Source organism: Cyprinodon tularosa, unplaced genomic scaffold, assembly GCF_016077235.1.
Source record: "Cyprinodon tularosa strain WSP-4 unplaced genomic scaffold, ASM1607723v1 ctg195, whole genome shotgun sequence".
Lineage (NCBI taxonomy): Eukaryota > Metazoa > Chordata > Actinopteri > Cyprinodontiformes > Cyprinodontidae > Cyprinodon > Cyprinodon tularosa.
In genome coordinates, this window is record NW_024038707.1 from 532,455 (window position 1) to 549,103 (window position 16,649).

Genomic DNA, 16,649 nt, shown 5'->3' on the forward strand with positions numbered 1-16,649 from the left:
TTTGCTGCTTGTACCAGTTTAGTTCTGACGCGCGGCTGAAGCAGCTTTGCTGCTCTGGCTGCGCGGTGCAAAAGTGTGTCTGACGCGCGTTGGGCGGAGCTTCACTATCCTTTCTCTGCCTTGCAGCTATATTTGCTGTGATCAGTGGGAATAAAGTAGTTTTAATATGTGTTTAAGTGAGAAAATACACCTGAAAACGTAATCAGTGCCGTCAGTTCATTCAGATTATTATCCTGCCTTCAATATTTTTTCTGTCGGAGCCGCTCAGACCCCCACATACCAGCGGTGCGCGACAGTAGGAATTCCTTCATCAGCAGCCTCGGCAGCTGGTAGGTGTTTTTCATCTAAATAATCCAAACTGCATATTCTGCCGGCAGATTTCTGCATTTTAAGTCAATTTAGGCGTCAATAAACTGTTTAAGAGAAGTGATCATAGCCTCTGATCATCAGCGCTGTGTCTCTCTCCCTGCATTAGATGATTAAACGCGCCCGACGCGCTGCTTCAGCTGCGTTCACACCGGGGGCAGCTGGCCGTCCGGTCTGAACGTAGCATCAGCTGCTCAGACGCGCTGCGCCTGCTGCTCAAAACGCGCCGCGGGACCTTTTACGCGCGTCAACCATTGACTTTGCATGTAAACTCGCTGCTTCTGTCGAGCCAGCTGCGGTGTGAACGCAGCATTAGTCATTCGTTGCGTTTGCCTGTCTGCTAAGCTCAAAACAACTGCGCCTGGCTTGACGGAGAAACCAGGAGAACAGCTGTGCATATTTATGACAGTGCACTTTTACTTTCGCCCTCTGGGGGGAGCCTCGCTGGAAAATCAACACCGGTTGCATAGTGTACCTTTAACCTAGCTGCTGTTTACCACCCACAAAAAAAAAGAATAAATAAATAAATTAAAAAGAAGAAAAGGAAAGACAGAAGGTTTGCAGTCGCAGCAGATTCAGCATCATGTCTGCTAGTAAGTTTGTTGGTGGTGGGCGTGAACGCAGGGAGGATCCATCACTCACCTTCTGGGTCACCCTATGATGGGGATGAAGTCTGGAGGAGAACTGACGGTTTCCTCCTTTTATACCAATATGCCATTATACAGTAGCTGGAAGTTAGAAACACGTTCAGCGCTCGTCTGGAACACGTCAGATATGCGTTGGAGAGAGGTTCTGGATAAGTTATGCACATGTTACTCAGAGGATTTCGATAATCTAGACGCCACGATTTGATAATTTTCATTAATGATGTGTGATTCTATTAATCCTTGATATTATTTACCTGTTGCGTGTCAGAACTGATGTTTTCCCCAGTAGTTTAGCTAATTAGGCCAGTTCCTCTGTCCGGCTATATACAATTATAATTGTAATTTTGTATGTGGCAAAGATATGGAATGGAATGAGAGCGGCGTCCTTCAGCTAAGAACATTATTTTAATAAGGCTGGAGCCATGGATGTCTCCTTATCTGGAAACATGCATGATGTAAAATGTGATGATGTGGCAGACTGGAGATAATATATATAAAATGCCTTTTTAACTCTTAAACGTGGCCCGGTTGGTAGGAAGCTGCTTTCTGTAACTCTAAGCAACTTCTCTGATCTGAGTTAGATTAAAATTTCTATCAAAATCTGTTGTCAGGTCTCATAGTTATTTACTACATATACTCTCTTTTCAGGAAAACAAACCGGAGAGAGAAAGCTTCAAGGTGTAGACACAGAGCTTACCTTTAACATTAGTAACTAACATTTAGCATATGTCAACGATCAGATAACTTAACTTACCCCATGTAAGGCATACTCTGGCGTACTCATAACTTATACAAAACGTACCCATTACTCATCCAACGTATGCCAGCGTTTTTGTCAGATTTTTCATACGTGAGGCATAAGCGGGCTAAATCTTTAAGGTGTGACAGGGGCTTAATCAGCAAATCTCTTTTTTCTGGAGGGAGGATTCTGGCATGGAGATTTAACCCCCTTTGACAGAAATGGAACAGTTTTCATGTCTCTGCATGCATGTAGAGAGTGTGTTCTTTCTTTCTCCCAACATTTATTGGAGAAAAAAAAGGTGTAACACATTAAAAGGTTAAATTTTAGTAGTTATGGACTTAATAAATCCCACGATTTCGCAAAAACGAACAGAAAACGCAAAAACGGAATATTGGCCTGTTGTTTTTTTTTTTCTTTTTTTTTTTTTTTTTTGCTATTTATAAGGATTATAAACAGCCTTTGGGACACTTTTTCTGTTACCTTTTTTTATCTGATTTTCTTTACTTTTTTCTTATTATGTGATCCACATTCCAATGTCCTCGTTTTATTTATCCAAGAGTCACATTATCTTCCACCCTTCTTCTGCGGCCAGTTTGTGCTTAGAGGCATCATTTATTTTCTGCTGTCAAAAATCTGTGCAACACAGGCCAAACACAGACAAGGCTTTTTATAAACTCATGACTTCATAGTTTAAGGAAAGCTTGCATTTACTCACACAGTGGGGAGGATAACACTCACACAGCAAGTGATTTAGTTTGGATGTTCTTTATCACTGTTTTGTCCTCTTGTCTCAGAATTCAGGCCTCGACACTAATAGATCCACCCGACACCATGGTTTGGTGGACAGAGTCTACCGCGACCGGAATCGCATCACATCGCCCAATCGAAAACCTCTCTCTATAGACAAACATGGACGCCAGATATCCTTTAAAACTGCCATAAGACTTGATTACAGTCTACATGTTTATGATTGTTTTTCCTTTCTCTGACAAACTCAGGATCTACCTGTTCTGCAGTGCTCAGTGTACATTCAGGCTTTTCGATCTTTGTTTTGAAACCAAAAATTACAAAAAATTGTAAAAAGTATACCAGTCATTTTGTTATGATACATTATATATCTATATAGCTCAGTGTGGAAACTCAGAGAGCTTCTTCTTCTCAGTTATTTTTCTGTAAACAAAATATGTAAAAAAGAAAAATGCTAACCTGCAGCGTACTACTTTTTTATAACTTGGTTTTGGGCTCTGACCTAAAAAAGGCTACTTTCACACTGCAGGCCTTAATGCTCAATTCCAATTTTTGTGAAATCCATTTTTTTTTTTGCGTTGCCGTTCACATTTCCAAATATATGCGACTCGTAAGTGATCTCCTGTGTGAACTGCATTCATACAGCTTTAGTATGCCGCATGTGCAGTAGAGGACGCAGTGACATCACGAGCAAGCATGCTCATGGATGGTAGTGCTGGAGCTCATCTAGCAATCTTGCCCAACCTTAAAAACTAAATTTTTTCAAGGTGCTTAAAAAAAAAAGACTACTCTCCACATTATCGTCCTACGGAGCCCCTAAAGGGACATGTAGGGGAAAAAAATAACTTTTGCGAGATCCCGCAACACTTTTGTGAGATCCCGCAATAGTTTTGCGAGATCTCGCAAAACTATTGCGGGATCTCGCAAAAGTTTATTATTTGCGAGATCTTGCAATACTCTTGCGAGATCCCGCAATACAAAACAACCGTGGTGAACGATATGGAGCCCCTAAAGGCACATGGAGGGGAAAAATATACTTTTGCTAGATCCCGCAAAAAAATAAACTTTTGCGAGATCTTGCTAAAGTATTGCGAGATCTCGCAAAAGTATTGCGGGATCTCGCAAAAGTATTGCGGGATCTCGCAAAAGTATTGCAGGATCTCACAAAAGTTTAGTATTTGCGAGATCCCGCAATACTTCAGCGAGATCCCGCAATAGTTTTGGGAGATCTTGCAAAAGTATTGCGGAATCTCGCAAAAGTTAATTTTTTTGCAGGATCTCGCAAAAGTTTATTTTTTCCCTCCATGTCCCTTTAGGGGCTCCGTATTATCCACCACGGTTGTTGCAAAAAAGTAAAAAAACAAAAAAAAAAAACAATCCACTGGAATTTGTTGTTGTTTTTTTAACTCATTGTATTTTTAAACTTTTTTGGAATGACTATTACCTGGATGACAGAATCTTTACCACACATTGTTGTTTTTCAGTCCGCTTATGCGTAGCAGAATAGTGACCTTTGTTTAGCATTAAAGGCGTTCAGTTTGGATGAATGCGAACAGATCAGATGCGTATCGGATTCAGGACCACAGAGCCAAGACTTTAATCTGGTAATGTTATAAACTTAATCTAATGATTTTGCAAAATTTTATGTTGTAACGTTATGACTTTAATCTAATAATGTTACAATTTAACTTTTTTAAGCTTAGTACTTTATTTTAGAAAAGTTCAAACTTTACTCTGATAATGATACGACTTAATTCTAGTAATGTTTTAATTTTATTCTCGTAATGATTACTTTCCGTAATGTTACAGTTTTCTTCCCTTAATCTTATCACTGGATTCTAATTAAGATTTTATTCTGGTAATACTAAAAGTTTTATCTCATAATGTTACATTTCTCATAATAATAAGACTTTAGTCTTGAAATGTTGCGACTTTATTCTTGGAATGTTACAGTTTTGCTCCCTTATTCTTATAACTTTCTACTAATGTTACAACTTTACTAATTTATTCTGTTAATGTTTTGATTCTAATCTCGCAATGTTATAACTTTAATTTTGTTACTGTACTACTTTATCCTCATAATGTTGCTATTTCGTTTTTTCGGAATGTTACGACTTTTAATGGTAATTTTGCAACTTTATGGAGGAAATGTTGCAACAATTTCTTTTCTGAAAGGTTAAAACTTTATTTTTGTTAGGTTATGACTCTTTCTTTGTGACGTCATAACTTTACCATCGTAAAGTTACGACTTTAATAAGACAGAACTAATGCTATGAATAATTTTTTCGTAATTTAAAATACATTTATCTCTTAGTGCTTTCTGAAACAAATAATAAAAATAAAAAAAAAACTGTTTCTTTTTTCCCCCATTGTTGGTTCAATTAAAAACTGAATAAATAAATCTTACACAGACCAAAATCACAAAAGAAAGATTTAGCCTTATTTTTTTCAGTCTAGTTTAGATATTCTCCTCCTCCAGGACTAAGAAAAAATTATTAATAAATCTCATTTGTGTAAAAATCAGTGTAATATTTATAACCAAATAGTCAAATAAAGATCAGTCCTTTTAAAATACAGGGTAATAGTCCTTTAACTGAGTGCTAAATCCCAGGCGACTAACAAAATTAGCAATAAGAAACCCTGCAGGGCATTCGTTTTGTATATAACTGCATCATTAGACGCTCTACGGTAAATTACAAAAGTTATTTCCAGTTAATGAAAGAGAACCACAGCTCCTTTCCAGTTCACAACCACATAGAATGAGAAACCGTATATATAGTTTGATGCTTTATTATTGTAATTTTAGGTTATTGAAAAAGTTATTGAAAAGATCATAGTGTTGAAATTAATCCTTAGAATGATGCCTGCAGCTTGATAATTCTTCTTCTGCAGCTTGCATGTGATAACTCATCATTTAACTGCATGGTAGCGCCTCGTAATTATCTTCCAGTTGGGAAAGGAAACCATATTACATATAAAAAAAACCCGACTGGTTTGATTAGCAACAAGCGAGTGAGAGCAAATGTTTTATCAGTTCTGTTTTATTTAAAAACAGGACAAATTGGCCCTGGCAAATATACGTATCTGCTATTCCCCTGAGGAGGAACGACGTCAGAGGTGATCTTAGAAATCCAATGTTGATATTTGTAAGTTTAAGAATGGCGCTGAAGTCATTTTACAAACAAAGTAGGATACAAGTTCTTCACTGTGCAGACAGTTTCTCTTTAGCAGCTCTTAGAAAAAGAGAGAGTGAGCAGCCGTCTCAGACATGCTTGTTTCAGCGAGTTCGATCATGTTACATAGAGGAACTGAAAAAACAAACAGAGCTGTGTTAAAAACTGCAGACCCTAGATAGTTAAATGCTAATTCTCATTTCAAACAACTACAGTTAGGCCCTAAATTATTCACACCCCTGGTTCTTAGATGTTCAAAGAAAGCTTTCTAAGTGAGCAACATGATTTTACTCACTGAAAGTCATGTTAATGTGTTAGATTTGTTTTTTATCAGGTTGATGTACAAAAAAATTATTTATGTTATTGATGAGGGTATAAACTATCTAAAAAATTTGACTCTTTATTAAAATGTAATTTAAAAACAAATCTGCTTTGTTTTTTTGGGGGAGAGATTGATTGGTCATAAACTCCGGAAAGATCAGAAACATGCTTGGTTAAATTACCGTATTTTCCAGACTATAGAGTGCACATGGATATAAGCTGCCCCTACTAAGTTTTTTTTAAATAAAATGGAAACGTTCATAAGCCCCTGAAATCTACTGAACTGCCTCCCACCAAACCTGTAGGGGGAGCTCTACACATAGCTCCTGGATTAGGGAACAAGAAGAAGGCTAGCTCCCGTTAGCTTATTGGCTTGTGGGCGTAAGAGCTTCGACTGAAAGATGGAGCTTTATTTCAGCTCTACAGGAGTTGAGCTCAGTCTCTTCATTGGTTCGGCAGCTTTAATGCAGCAAATCAATGTCAAAATGTGTGAATTCAGGACATCTGTTTTCTGCCGTGCCCGCTGCTGGCATGTTCTTGTGCTAAATGAAAAATAGTCCCGTATTCTTTGATTTCCAACTTTGACTTTACCCTCTGGCAGTTTGGTAAAATCCACAGTAAAGCCACACCTTCTTATAAGCCGCATGGTTCAAAACGGGGGGGAGAAATAAAGTAGTGGCTCTTGTCCGGAAAATACGGTGAAAGGATTTTGTATCTAAACCCTTAAAGCCGTAGCCTGACGTAGTCCTACTCAATTCTAGTCAGAATATGAGTCTGATGCTGCTCCATAGAGCTGTGATTATGGGGCGTGTTTCGAACGAACCAAGAAAAAAAATGCCTCTGCACTTAATTGGATAGACCTACAACCAATAAGAGCAACGGAGTGCGTGACGTATGTTAAGCGACGCATAGTTGTTGTCAATAAAAATCAAAGCGTGCAGTTGCACGCCTAGAATAGGAAGATGAGCCTTGATCGCGTTTCTTTTTTCCTCTTTTAAAATTAATTTGCTGTCGATATCTTCTAGAACAGACCTAATAGCAGAATCTACTCACCTCAACTGTCCAGCGGCAGCCATTGTTGTTGTCATCCAAAAAAGCTTTGGTGACGTGGTTGATTACGTTACTGTTGATCATCTGTCCATCATCGTATAAAGCCTGCCCTGACAATTTGATTGGTTCGCCAGATAGTGGGCGAGCATACTCGCGCTACTACTGAGCAATGCCAAACCGAACTTCCCGACCTCAAACGTTGTGGGCGGGACTACGTTCGGAATGGCACCCAGGCTAGTAAAGCCGGGCATACACTGTACGACTTTTTTGGCCTTTTCGTGCCGATTCTCCAGTTGTGCGAGAATTTTTCAATCGGGCCAAGTTTCAGCCTCATTGGAAATTGTGCATCTTGTAGTATACAGGGGGTAACGAGGCACGATTAGCCTCTCACGACCACCTCGTGATCAGGAATCGTAAGGTTAGGAGAAAATCAGACATGTTTTAAATTCAGTCGGCATCGTAAGATTGCATCAGAGTGTCTTGCCGCACAGTGTGAGAACATGTATTGTGAGCTGTGAACTTTTAAACCCTGCGGTTTCGTTGTACAGTTTGAGCTGCAGCTGCTTGCAACGATAAAAGATATTTGACAATGTACGGTATGCTTAAGAGGTATAAGTTATTTGGGCTCAACTGTTGGGTAAAAAAAGCCTGATTTAGTCTGCTAGCAGCTCGCTAGCCCAAATGGTAAGTCACCCATCCTGCAAACAGGAAGCCTGGGTACGTATCCCAGCTGGGGGGAGTGAGCTGCCAGCGTGGGTCTTTAGGCAAGATCCTTCATGCTAATATCACTCTTTTGGGAGTGGTGTCAAGTGGTTAGGCTGGTGAAGATTCTCAGTCTTCCAGGTCATAGTCATTCCACAAAAACAAACTTTGTTTCCAAGTTTGAAGACGTTTCGCTTCTCATCCAGGAAGCTTTTTCAATTCAAAATGTCTGAAATAACGTTGAGTTTAAGGATTTATAGAGTGGACCAAAGCAAAGCTTTGTTTTGGCTTAGAAAACATGCAAATTGAACCTGACCAGGGGCTCCGCCCCTTTGGAATGTTGGTTGTTTTGTTTCTTTGTTAGCCTGTAATACCTGTAACCTGTCTATGTCTCTGAAAAGGGGGTCGTTAGAGGCAATTGTTGGCCTGGCTGAACAGGCGAGGTACTCTGGTCTCCTGTATTGGGGTATGGGTTGCGATGATAGCGGGAAGGAATCAACTCAACCGCTGAATTGTAGGTTTTTGAAAGCTGAAATCTGAGTCCATCCCCTCTGTTTAAGGTTGGTTTGTCTTACTTGGTTAGGGCATTGCGCTTGGAATTCAAGCCCCACTCCCACAGACTGCTAGCCTCATGAGACCATCCTGATCTTGCGAGCTTTCAAGATTTGTCTCGCTAATCAGTCTGGAGACTCTCCGCTGAAGAAAATTTGGAGCCGTTCACCAAACGAACGTCCAATCAGCGTTGGCTTTGAGGCGGGTTGAGGTGTGACGCAACGAGAAGCACGACAGTTCAGTCTAAAGAACATGGCGGCTTCAGCCGATGAAACTAGCGTGGCTATCGAGCAAGTTTTATCGGAATTACAGAGTATTTCTTCACTGAAAGAAGAGCAAAACACTGCTCTGGAGGCTTTTCTCAGAGGAAAAGATGTTTTTGCTCTTCTCCCGACTGGTTTCAGCAAGAGTAGCCTGGCTTGTGGTTGTGTTTTCTACGTCGCTCTGTTAGTACGTCATATGCTTCGTTGATCTGATTGGTTTATTTGGCCCATCTATCACCAACATAGGCCAATCAGCTAACCAGTATTTTCGCCCCTTCCCAAAATTACTTCAACGGAAGGTTTCCAGATGGATATGTTGAGCAAATCCATCTGGCGGAGTCAGGTTAACGGACTGCCACTCTGGGTCCAAGGGTGCAAGACCCTTAATCCCTACACCCCCCACCCCCGTTGTGGGGTGCATTTAACCGATCCCACAAGGGGAAAGTTAATTTCATTTGTTTGAACTTTGACACAATAATAAAAAAAATAAATAAATATATATATATATATATATATGAACAAACTACCAGGCTGTTAGTTTCCCATGGCTCTCTGTATTGTGTCACAATACCCTAATTTAAACAAAACCGAAACAAAGGTCAAACTTTTTCCTAGTACAGTAGCTTCAGGGAGTTGGGTGCACTTACCTTTTGGTTTGTAATCTAGAATAACTAATTGTAGAAATTTTGGCGTGTTCTTTGAGCATTTCGCAATAGAACAAATTCCCTAAACTATTAGCAGATACACATTTTTTTTTATTGTATCTTCATGCATTTCAAAAAGAGAATCTTCTGACACCCTGTCTGGATTGTGCTAAATGTCAGTCTGAGGATGATTTTCTTGACCTGTAGTCAAACATTGACAGCTGCCCATATGGATCAGTGTATCTGTCACCGCCGCCTGACACCAGCTGGAGAAGGTAAGACCATTTATCTGTACATTGCTCCTCAGTCTGAGTGTTAATATTGTGATATTCATTATTCTCTCCCTTTCTGATAAGTCAGACATCTGATTTTTACTTTCTAATTGCTTTTTTATGGTAAATATTTTTAATAAAATGACAGATATTGTAAAAAAAAAAAAAAAAAAAAAATCCCATTATGCAGGGTTGTTATAGAATTTATTTTGTGCAATATTATGGCAAATAACAAATTTTTTTAAATAAATAAAAAAAAGTGCAAATATGAAATGAAACTTTAAAAACATTTTAACAAAAAAGTTTTTAAGTAACTTTTTTCTTATTTATTTTTCATATTTTATTTTTATAAATTTACTTTTTTTTAGATTTAATTGGTTAAATATACATTTTTAGAGATTATATTTAATCATTCGATATTATTATTTACTAAAAATGTTTAAAAAATCTTGTTAAAAACATCTACATCTAAGAAAACAGTAAAGTCACTTTTAAACCTTGTTGGTTTGCATAACTTTTTTTCATGTACAGTTTTCTTTGCTTGCAACAAAAAAAGTAAATAGAACAAAATTTTTTTCATAGACTGTTGCCTGTTTTTTATCAGAAAAGGTAAAAAATATATATTTATATTTAATGTTTAAAACTCTAATTAATGCACTTTGGCTGTTTAATTGGAAAAACTTAAGGACATATATTGTACCAAGTGTGTGGTTGAGAGTAGAGCACGTTTTAACCTCAGAGGGAATTTTTCTGTTAATTTTAGTTTAGGCTCAACTTGTTGGCTCATGTCTGTGAATAGACTGTGAAACTAATGGTTGGTATTTACTGAGACTGAATCACTACATAAACAATAGAGACTTCTAGCTAAGCTGAAATAGGTCTCTTTATTCTGTTGTGGCGATGAAATAATATTTAAAAAGATAATCAAGCTGTAAAGGCCGCCCTGAGAGCATTTACTATGAGAACATAAGTGCAATAAACAAAAGAACCAATATTGGTCTCGTGTTACACAGATATTTTTGGATTAGAATAAAAAAATTTAATTCAATTCAAGTATCATCATCAAACTTCACTTACATTAAGATTTCCTATACATGCCAATGGAAAAGTCTTTTCTGCGCATCTGTCATACGTCTAGTTCTACGGTGGCTGAGAGGTCAAATGGCACTGAGTAAACATGCAGCAAATAGAAAAAATACTGCATACATGAAAAAGAATGACACTAGCAAACCCAAACTAACATATATCTGTGAAGACTCAGTTATCCAGGTCATGGTCAAGCTGGAAAAGGTTCAGATTAGGCAACTGGTCGTTAAGTTTTCTAAAAGATTCACTACACGCAGTTCAGTGTAGTGAAGAGTGTGTAGACCTTTACATTGGAGAGACCAAGCAACTGCTGCACAGACGCGTGGCTCCACACAGGAGGGCCGACTGTCATGATTTTGTCTAAAGCTCTGACCCACATGCAGAAGACCAAACAAAGAGACCAGGGAAAAGTTTAACAGGTTTTATTTTGAATAGGTTGAGAAGAGTTCAGGCTCAGTGGGAAATTTGTGTCTTTGACTTAAAGAAGGGAATAAAGGCAACAGGACTCACGTTTCCAGAAAAAGGTGTCTCTTGTTGAATCCAGTCGGTGTTGGTTGTTCCAGTAAAGACTTGCTCGTTGGAGGGCGGACAGGGTTTACCCAGGTTGCGGTGTCTCCTTGAGGAACAGAGGAGCTGACTGCCACTATATTTTCCTGCGGTACTTGAACGGTTACTTGTGGAGATGAAACCCCTGCTCAGAGAGACGCCCAAACAATCCTTGGGGATCCAACCACAAACTTGAATCCTCAGCTCAGTTTGGTGATCAGAGAACCCTTCCAGGGGGCAGAAGGTCCAAAACATCCAGTTTGCAGGATGACTTCCTGCCGAGAGGCAAAGACAAAAAGCAAGGTTAAAACTCAGGTAAACAAAAACTCAGTTTGACTCAGCTTAACTCAGCTTGGCTAGAGTACCCAAAACCCAATGAGGATGGGGCACCACCTGGTGGAGGACAAAAGGAAACACAAAAACAACCCACAAAAACTGGATTCCTGACACCGACTCCTCAGGACAGGACTCAGCTGTTCACCTACACCTGAAGGCTAAAGGATACTCATTTGACAACAGCAATGTCCATATATGGCCAAGGAAGACAGATGGTTTGAGAGAGGGGTTAAGGAAGCCATCTTTCAACTACTTACAATGCGCCTTTAGGAACGAAACCCAGAGGATTCACCTCTCACTCGCCCCCAACTGACACACTTCAATAAAGCATGTTGTTAGGTTCAAAAATGTAGGTTCATGAAAGAGAAACTGAGTCCACACAGAAGAGGGATTTTTTAACGGCTTCTGCATAAGGAGAGAGCTACATTCAGCTTCATCTACTCTCTCACTGACTTCCTCTGCAAAACCCTTTTATTAGCAGATCATAACACATGGGGTGGGTTACAAAATAGAGTGTTCTTCTGACAAGGCAATTGATCAGGTCATAGGACAAAATGCTCCTCTGATTGAATCACAGAATAAAGTGGTCTCCTGATAACTGTGATTAGCCTTGCACAAACATCAGCAATTTTCTACCACCGTTGCATGACAGTTTGCAGTAAACAGACTGAACCCCCTAACGACCATTAACACCCCCATGTAACCTCTTTGGCCAATCCAGTGGGAGGGAGCAGAACCAACTCCCCCCCCCCCCTAATTCTTTGTTGCACCTACAGTATATTAATATCAGTGCTCCTCACTACCAGTTAGAACTGGCTTAACGATTGTGCCATTGGTATGAGCGTGCAGGCACCAATCCGAGCATGCAGTGAGGCAGGCGTTCAGTATTTAAACATCACACATGCTCAACCGACTGTCCTCATGCTTGGTTCCATCTTAGCGAGCGCTCAACACCAGCTGTGCGCTCGGCTGGTATTCAGTGCGCACCAGATGTAGTATTTGGAACAATGCTTTGATTGGATGAATTTTAAAAAATGCGTGATTGGCTGATGGTTTGGTTCATTTACATACATCTATGAAGTCGCGAGTGCAGAGAGTCGTGTGAGTACAGCACACAGCTTGTGTTGAGCGCGTGTTTGACATGTTTTGAGCACGCATGTGGTGTTTAAAAGTTGAATAACCGTCTCACTGCGTGCTGGGATTGGTGTCTGCACGCTCAAACCAACCGCACAATCATTATGCTGTAGAACTGAAGAAGACTCTTGGGTGAGAGGAGAAACACCTTCTAGAAAGCTTCACACCCAGTTGCCTAAATGGAACCTTTCAAGTTAGACTAATATATTAACGCCAAGAAAAAAGTCTGATTCTTGAAGGCAATATTGCTTCTTTCTTTATTTACATACAAAAAGGAAACAATGATAACCGATGTTACACACGTCTCAGCTCAAACAAAAAGAAACTTTCAAGTCGCAGACGACCTGGTTTCTGAGCATAAACCAGGCTTAATGGTCCCTCAGCAGCTGATGATCATCTCCCCCTAGTGGTCTTGAGTACTTCCCTTATGCAGAGCTACTTTGCTGTTTTTTTTTTTTTTTACCTACACTTTTTTATGCTGGTTGCAGCATTTGGTTTCTTTTTTGCATGTGTTTGGAGTTAGCATCATTTTTGTGCTTGCAGCAGGTTTGCATCCTGCTCCTCTATTCTCTGCCAGTTCAGCAGTGTTTCTCCTTTGCATGTTTTCTGTGTGTTAGTATATTTTTTTGTGATTGTGAGGCAAATTTTGATTTGCTACTGCAGAACTGTTTGTTTTCCTCTGCACATTTATGCATATGCAGCACGTTTGGAGCCTTTGGCAACCGTATATTACTTACAGACCAAATGAGGGTTTTTAACTGTGAATTGAACTCAGTTCTTTTTAAAAGTAAACCTGGTCAACATTATCAATGACATCTCCGTATGCCGTATTCAGCCAACACTTCCATGTTATCTACTAGCCTCGTGAGACCATCCTGATCTCGCGAGCTTTCAAGATTTCACTCGCAGATCAGTCTGGAGACTCTCCGTTGAAGAAAATTTGGAGCTGTTCACCAAACGAACGTCCAATCAGCGTTGGCTTTGAGGCGGGTTGAGGTGTGACGCAACGAGAAGCGTGACAGTTCAGTCTAAAGAACATGGCGGCTTCAGCCGATGAAACTAGCGTTAGCGTGGCTATCGAGCAAGTTTTATCGGAATTACAGAGAATTTCTTCACTGAAAGAAGAGCAAAACACTGCTCTGGAGGCTTTTCTCAGAGGACAAGATGTTTTTGCTCTTCTCCCGACTGGTTTCGGCTAGGGGTGTAAATAATAATCGTTTTGTATCGATGCATCGATCCAAAAGCCGACGATCCGATGCATCGACACGTCCGCAAGATAATCGATTCATGTTTTTTTTTCCTCCGGTCTATTTTTATCCATTTGCTCCTGGGCGTAATTCTCCCTCCCGTGCTGCGATGCCGCTAAACCTATTTTGCCCTCCTACCGCGCTTCCTGGTTATACTCTTACAGCAGTTTGTTGCAGTGAGCTTGACACAGACATTTTTAAATTATGCTCAGTATTGAAGCGTGGTCTGTGCTACACGCTGTGGGTCTAGATACGGCCGAGGCAATGAGGAAGTGGGGGTGAGTTTAGTCCGACGACGGAGCGACAATGGGGCAAAAAGAGCGGAGATTCAGCTGGAAAAAGGCTCCCAGCGTTCTCGCGCACCTCGCTCTTCTAGCGGGTCAAACTTCACGAGTTGTTTTCCGCAATTTCGGTCATAAAAACAAAACAAGCCGGCCTCCTGTCTGCGGCACTGTTTGCGGTCAGCTACAATCTGGGAGAGGAGCAGCGGAGCGTCTCTCAAGGGGGCGGTGACGCAACACTCTGGAGCCTTCTTCTTCTTCTTTTTTTTAATGGCGGTTGGCAAACAACTTATAGGTGCATTACCGCCACCTTCCAGAATGGAGTATGGACCAGACAAACTATTATATTCTCCCTAAAATACCCGTTCTTCTTAGAAAATTAAAAATACTACCAAAAACTACATCCCCAGATGACCTTTGAAACAATTCCCTTATATCTAGTTTATTTTTATTCCTGTCTAACTCTCTACACAACATCTCTCTTTCCTGAATATATTTATTACATTCTAAAAAAATATGTTGGACAGTTTCTCTGGAGCCGAGGTATTGCATTGAACTCATTACACTGATATTGTGCAGTATTTTTGCAGTATTTTTTGATGCAACTTTTCTACTTCTGTTATTTGCTGTTGTTTCTAAAGAAAATGCATAATGATATTACAGCTTTCATTGATTTATTTCAAACTTGAAACTTTGTTTAGCCTGTAAGTGTGTAAAAAAAAATAATAATAATAAAACAAAAAAATTAACCGATTAATCGAATCGAATCGTGGTGTATTCTTAAGTATAGAAAATAATCGAATCCTTGGGTCAGGAAATCGATACTGAATCGAATCGCCATGATGGATGTGATTTACACCCCTAGTTTCGGCAAGAGTAGCCTGGCTTGTGGTTGTGTTTTCGTCGTCGCTCTGTTAGTACGTCATATGCTTCGTTGATCTGATTGGTTTATTTGGCCCGTTTGTCACCAACATAGGCCAATCAGCTAACCAGTATTTTCGCCCCTTCCCAAAATTACTGCAAAGGAAGGTTTCCAGATGGATATGCGGAGCAAATCCATCTGGCGGAGTCAGGTTAGGTATCTACATCACCTGATGACGTTTGTACTGTATGACCTGTATTTGCAGGACCAATTCGGACTCAGCACTACATCAGAGCACACTGACTCCTGCACAGCAAGTCTCCTTTGCCGGAGGCTCCCAGGAACTTCAGCCAAGACGAGGTACGGGACACCATGATTTTAATCATACCTCCGTTTTGATATATGGTATAGGAAAAAAAAAGGTGTAGTCTATGAATAAAAAAAAAATGCTTTATCTTAAATGGGTTTAACTCACTGTATACAGAGCAAGTTGTTTGACTTTTAATAAATTAGTTTGTGCTCCTAATGAGCCGTTGATGTGAAGTGGATGGGCTGTTTCGTTGTTATCTTGTTTATCTGTGTGCTGTTTGGCTGCTCTCTCTTAATGGCTCAGTCGAGTGTCCTCCAGTGCCTGATAAAAGCCTCTGAATGTTGCTTTGAAGGCATAGAAAGAAAATTGATCGGTGAGAACATCTGCTAGCTGATGAATGTTTTTGCTAATGGATGTGCTTTTTTTTTTTTTTTTTTTTAGGATCCCGGGTTGAAAATGAACTCATTGTGTTTTTGTATCTTAATCTTGCATTTTGAATGCGTTTTTTTTTTTTCACAATGTTACCGATCTACTTCATTAAAACAAAAATGTTATACGAATTTAACACAATTACCAAGGCATATGTGCTCTAGCTGGTATGACATCTAATCCAGCTGATATTGGCAAACCAAAGGGACTATAAAGGCTTGTTTTCTACCTCTCCAGTGCTATTACTCACTGTACCGGGGTCTGGAGTCATTAAACAAGAGGTGAAAGAAGATGAACAAAAGCAGAACTGGGACTGTAAAAAGGTAAAAGTGGGATAAGAGTATTTTCAGATTAAAGTGCTGCATGAACCCTCACAGCGTTTGTTGCTTTTCTCTCTCTTCAGAACGTCTCCCAGTCTGAATCCTGTCAAGTTCCTGGGATCCAGTGAGTATTTTTGCTGGTTTTAAAACCAGATATGGTGACTGTTGGGCAAGTCCTATATAAAATCCTCTTTAAGCACATTTTTGGCATCTACTGTTTGATAAAATGTTGCCTTTTGGCGCAGCAGATTATTTATTTGTTATGAAATATTAGCTGTTTTCTTCTAAAATAGAAGAAAATTTCCTCCCTCTGGTGATTAGGTTTTTTTGTTGAAAGGCTAAAACATCTCAGAGACCTCTTAAGTCAAAAAGTACTTTTTCACAATTTTTCACAAAAAGGAAGGACTTTATAACCTGACAACAGCCAGATGCATGTCTAGCTCCGCCTAGCTCCACTCACATACATCTGGGAACCCGCCATAGGAATTGCCTTTACTGAAGGCTGGGCCTTATCAAAACTCCTTGCATATGATTGGAAAAGCCACTTGTTGTTCATCTTTATCGACGTGCTATTTCAACCACTCACACCGAAGCTAACCGGGATGCTGTGAGAGCGACG

At 39.8% G+C, this 16,649-nt stretch overlaps 1 protein-coding gene across 1 annotated transcript in view; it reads left to right on the top strand.

Moving 5' to 3' along the window:
* Positions 1 to 16,649, top strand: part of LOC119782521 (CREB-regulated transcription coactivator 1-like) — a 45,874-nt gene that overhangs the window by 7,576 nt on the left and 21,649 nt on the right. Inside the window, exons 3-7 of the mRNA XM_038283518.1 lie at positions 2,550 to 2,675; positions 9,421 to 9,482; positions 15,237 to 15,331; positions 15,948 to 16,033; positions 16,114 to 16,154. Of these exons, the coding sequence (XP_038139446.1) occupies positions 2,550 to 2,675; positions 9,421 to 9,482; positions 15,237 to 15,331; positions 15,948 to 16,033; positions 16,114 to 16,154 (410 nt within the window). The remainder of the gene's footprint in view (positions 1 to 2,549; positions 2,676 to 9,420; positions 9,483 to 15,236; positions 15,332 to 15,947; positions 16,034 to 16,113; positions 16,155 to 16,649) is intronic.